This window comes from Lactuca sativa, chromosome 9 (assembly GCF_002870075.4).
Source record: "Lactuca sativa cultivar Salinas chromosome 9, Lsat_Salinas_v11, whole genome shotgun sequence".
In the NCBI taxonomy this organism is placed as follows: Eukaryota; Viridiplantae; Streptophyta; class Magnoliopsida; order Asterales; family Asteraceae; genus Lactuca; species Lactuca sativa.
In genome coordinates this window covers 8,216,174-8,221,425 of record NC_056631.2, presented here as the reverse complement: position 1 = coordinate 8,221,425, position 5,252 = coordinate 8,216,174, and the positions used below count along the sequence as shown (strand labels likewise).

The 5,252-nt window shown below is 36.4% G+C and overlaps 1 protein-coding gene across 1 annotated transcript; it reads right to left on the bottom strand.

The window, feature by feature from the left end:
- Nucleotides 1–448: 448 nt before the first annotated feature.
- LOC111886427 (40S ribosomal protein S24-1) lies at nt 449–2,239 on the bottom strand. The gene is made up of 6 exons (XM_023882674.3): nt 2,109–2,239; nt 1,499–1,578; nt 1,348–1,389; nt 1,095–1,265; nt 891–977; nt 449–627 (listed from the first exon to the last, which is right to left on the bottom strand). The coding sequence occupies exons 2-6, from the start codon at nt 1,571–1,573 to the stop codon at nt 592–594; spliced, it is 411 nt and encodes a 136-aa protein (XP_023738442.1). The 5' UTR covers nt 1,574–1,578; nt 2,109–2,239; the 3' UTR covers nt 449–591.
- Between the last annotated feature and the right edge of the window lie 3,013 nt (nt 2,240–5,252).

Sequence of the window (5,252 nt, the reverse complement as noted above, 5' to 3'; positions counted from 1 at the left end):
ACTATTTAAATGTTATTTTGATTTAAAAAAAAAAAAGAAAAGAAAAAAAACGAATAGTAACTCTCTCTCTCTCTCTCTCTCTCTCTCTCTCTCTCTCTCTCTCTCTCTCTCTCTCTATATATATATATATATATATATCCAGATGCCCATCGTTACCACATCCACTCAACATTGTCTTTGTTGCTCGATCTTCTAATCCTCATCCCAGATCCTGCTATAGGACATATTCATTGCTCTTTTCAAACAAACAACATCATTAGTGTGTGTTGAAGAGCAACCCAAATGAAACCCATAAGAACCATATCAAAGTGTTAGATGGGTGCTTTGCAGGAGTTGGAGGGTCTTTCAAACCATCATCACAATGGGTGGAGTTGGAACACCACAAGTTGTAAGCATATGGTTTTGTAGAGGAACAAAACATCAAAATTAGACAAGTAGTCCACAAAAATTACACATATTGTTCTTGCTATATAAATCTCTAAAAAAACTCAGTTCATCTCAACATCGGGGAATAACCAATATGATCAAAGTCTAAAGATATGAAAAAAAAAAGTCCAACAATTGAAATTGCAGCACATAACCTCTCAATGCTTACTTCTTCTTCTTGGCAGCATCTCCAGCCTTTGTCTGCATAATCAAAAAATATATAAGATTTATAGATTACTTTTTATCAAATAAAACTAAAATGTCAGTTATTTATGCAACAAAGCTACACCCTTCTTTTACCAATTTAAGCAGGCAATCACTGATGTTATCATTTTTTTTTAATTGAATCAACCAACTTGGAAAACAATAAACTGGCAACAATTTGGTAAAAAAAATCCATTTTGTTCGATAATTGGTGTTTTATTATTATCTTCGAAGAGTTCAAACTTATATTAACCACTTACCTTCTTTACACCTCTGATCTTCTTAGCCCTGTTCTTTCTTTCCTTCAATTGTTTTCTTGACTTCTCCACCTTAGTATCCAAGCCATTCTACAAAAAACCAAAAAGAATATAAGAGATTGAAGGGGAAAATTTTGCAGAAACACAATAAGTAGAAATAACACAAATATGCTTCTATCAGTAAAGAAGAATGAGTTAGATAGTTACCCTAACAAGCCTGTATTTTGGTTCATACTTCTTTGCATTCTCAACAGAATCATAAATCAATCCAAAACCAGTTGACTTGCCACCACCAAAGTGAGTTCTGAATTTGAATACAAAGATGGAATTTGGATCTTTAACCTCGTACATCCTTGCCAACTTCTCCTTCAATTCAGCCTTCATTTCAAGTAAATCATGTTACTTTATATCAGAATTACAAACATAAATGGCACAGCTTAAGAATAGAAGAGATTAGAACCTTTGATACATTGGGCCTTCCTGGATGAAGCACATCAATCACCTACATCAAAAGAAAAGAGATATATTCATCATAAGAACAATGATTTACACCAAACAGACAATTAAGTTACTACAGATCAAAACAGCATCAGTTTAGAAAATGAACTTACAAATTGCTTCCTGGAAAGAAGTCTGTTTGTCATAAACTTCCTTGTACGGAGTGTCACTGCCTTAGTCTCCGCCATTTTCACTATTCAATCCAAATATGAAAATGGTGAATTTCGCCAGTTACGAATTTTGATCCGAGTATTCATCATTAAAAAAATGTAAGTAACTCTAAGTATTTTGTTTAAGCTCTAACAATCTTCTCAAAGGAAGAAAAAAACTTTATTTGAGTGAACACTTGCATTAAAAAAAAAAACTAAACCATCCGACGATGAATCTGAAATTAAGTGTTATTAGCAAGTATACAGTTCAGATAAAAGTGCACACGCTCATCTATCCAATCTCATTGTCTAATTTCAGCGCTAATGAAACCGTGCAATAGAGAAAATGGTAAGGCTAGTGAAAGTATACGCCAACAATGGAGAAAAAACTTGTGTTTTCGGCCACGCAGCCGATAATCGTACAGCAGGTTTCGAAACAAGCAAGGGCGTTATCGCCGTTTGGACAGGTCCATCGACATGATTAGATCGTTTGAAGGTGAAATAATTGATACCTTGACTGAATACAAAGCTAAAACAATGTATAGCAAACTGTTGGATATCGGAAGAGACGAACCTGTTATTCGCTACTCCGATGGACGGCGACTCTGCCTCTTCTAAGTTCTTCTGCGAGTGATCGGCTGGGAAGAAGCGAAGAAAACCTAATAGCGTTATATAAATGGGTATATACTATATAGCAAGCGGCCCATAACAGCATTTTCTATCTATAATGGGCTGGGTTATTTATTTGGGCCACTGCTACCAAAATTATAAGCTATATTTTGATCATGTGCTGTCTACAACTCTACATTGATAATCCAAACAGTAAACTGTAATATTATGTCAACGGCGTTTTCAATATTGCGGAACACTAGAGCCCGAAAATTTTGTATACATTAGCTAAATCACTAAATGAATATGGACAAACATCAAGTATGGAGGTTGAAACGGTTTTTAACAAATTATTGACAGTTGTTGTTGTTTGAGTTTAGAGAGAGAAAGAAGAAAAAACTTCAATCGTGTCATTATGAAAAGTTAGAGAACATAATGAGCAAAAAAACTATATATATGTACAAAAGATATACTTCCAACTTACTCATAACAAAATAACTAAATAACTAAACTGTACACATGTTATGTGTATTAACTACTTAAGTTACCTCCCCCCCCCCCCCCCCCCCCTTTTTCTCAAGTTGGAGGGTATGGCTATAGTCCCAACTTGGAGATTGCACAATGATGTCTAGATCCCGACAAAGATTTAGTAAAAACATCTGTGATTTGATCAGTAGCAGGCACATGTGTTAATGAAATCAATCCACTTTGAAGCTTTTCACGAACAAAATGGCAGTCTAATTCTATATGTTATGTTCTCTCCTGAAAAACGGGATTCTTAGCAATGTAGATAACAGCTTGATTATCACATTTAAAAGAGATAGGATTGATGTTTGATGCTTGTAACTCAGATAAGAGATGACTAAGCCAAGCTAACTCTGAAGAAATACGTATCATAGGTATGTACTTGGCTTCTGCAGATGATAAAGACACAGTAACTTGTTTCTTCGACTTCCATGACAATGGTGATCCACCAAATAGAACAAAAAAGCCACTAACAGATCTTCTAGTAATAGGACAGGTTGCCCAATCACTATCATAGTAAGCTTCTAGTGTACTCTTGTATAAAGCTACTATAATGTACTCTTGTATAAAGCTACCGTACATCGACACCTGAGAGTGTCATAGAACAAAACTTTACTCTTCATTCCTAGCTTACACATATTCTCCTAATGACATTGTCCAATATCAAACTTAATTAAACAAGGTATCTCCTATAAGTCTAAGTTTATATCTATACTAGATTATGATGGCTGTAACCAACTTCTAATACCAACTCTATTTCTTGGGTGAAACTAACCTATCTTTAGTGTATATATATTCCATACAATGTATTAGGTTTTAATATTCGTTTATTTTCTCAACAATGTTACTTCTAATATTGTCATAAAATATTATCTATTTATCCTAACATAAAACATAACCATATTTGGTTCGCGCATAGCACGATATATATTCATATATCTTAGCATATAATCCAGACAATAAGCATATGGTTCACATATGACTTCCAACAAATATTTACTAATTTGATTAATACTTTTATTAATTCATGTTTATGAAAGGGACTATGTACTCACTTGATAAATTGGGTGAAAGACGATTTCTTTTTTTTTGGAAAGGGAACTTCCCTAACGAGGGTTTTCGGGCCAGCTTTCGCGCACCGACTAATCCCCCGCTGCAAACATAAAGCTTTGCCTCATGCCCTGGAGTCACTGCAGGCGAACCTCCATGGCCACAAGGGCTAAGTGGTGCCAGGATTTGAACATGAGTCAATAGGTTATCCACCATATCTTCCACATGCCTTACCAAGTCACCACAACCCAAGTGGTTGTGAAAGACGATTTCGACAATGTGTAACATCTATTATTCGGGTATTCGTTTTAACCCTTGAGCTTTACTTTATTTGCATGGTTAGTACCCAGTGGCAATTTCTTAAATTAAGAGTCGGCTTGGGTACGTTGGGAGTACACCTTCATACATAGGGCGTACCCGTGTTCACATTAATATGTTGTGCATATGCTGGTATGCAGGGGGTACACAACCAGGGTGCAAACCCTAAACTTTATGGTTTGGACCCTATTTAAACACATTTATGGCCACATGCACCTTCTTATCCTCAACCTCCTTCCTTATTTTGAAACCCTAAAGAGTGTATGTGCATTGTGAAGCTTGTAGAGTCATTTTTGGTGCCATTTGGAGCTTTTGGAGTAGAAGGAAGAGCATTGGGGTTGTGGTGTTTTACTCAAGGCTTTGGATCTAGCATCTTGTTCCCCTTGTGCACCTTGTGTAGGTAAAAAGCTTCAACCTTGGTGTAGAAATCTTATGGATCTAGTTTTAGCTCAAAGTTGTTACCTTTTTTGTCCCAAACTTGGTCCATGTGAGTATAAGGTACTACAAGGCATTTGATTTGTCCTTCCAGAGGTTTTGAGAGGTGTTAAGTCATAAAGTTGGGTTTTTGGTCATTAGTTTCTCTCCATGCAAGTGTTATATTGTCTTAATGGGTTAATAGACTAGGGTTTTTGCAGGTAAGGTCTTACTAGCCATGCTAAACTATAAATTTGGAAACTTTATGGTTAAGAACATCTTTTGTTGCCTAAATTTGTAATTTGGACGTAAGTGCTTATGGATTAAGCACTTAATAAGAGGGGTGGTGAGCAGTCGTGTACGTTGGGCGTACCGAGGGGTACATTGCGCGTACGAGGTCAGCTACCCAATCCACGATCAACTGTGAAGTACGCCTCGCGTACACAAGGAGTACGCCCCACGTACTGACGGAGTCAACCCGATTGACTCAGTTAACTTTGACCTGGATTTTAACTAGGGTTTGACCTAGAGGTATTTTAGGTATTTGAATGGTAGTCGGAGTTTTGGTTATTGTTATTCGTAAAGGTGACCAGTAGCATGGGTTTCAGAGTAATGTGCCATTTAAGTTTTTCTTATGTCAGTAAGGTGAGTCTTCTTACCGCCTTAAGTGGGCTAAAGGCACCAAGGCCGACCCACTGTATTGTATAAGTAAAATTGTATGTTGTCGTATGATTTTGAATAATGTGATTGTATAATTTATTTATTGAGCTAGTATGGGCTCGGAGTCATTATGGACTCAGGG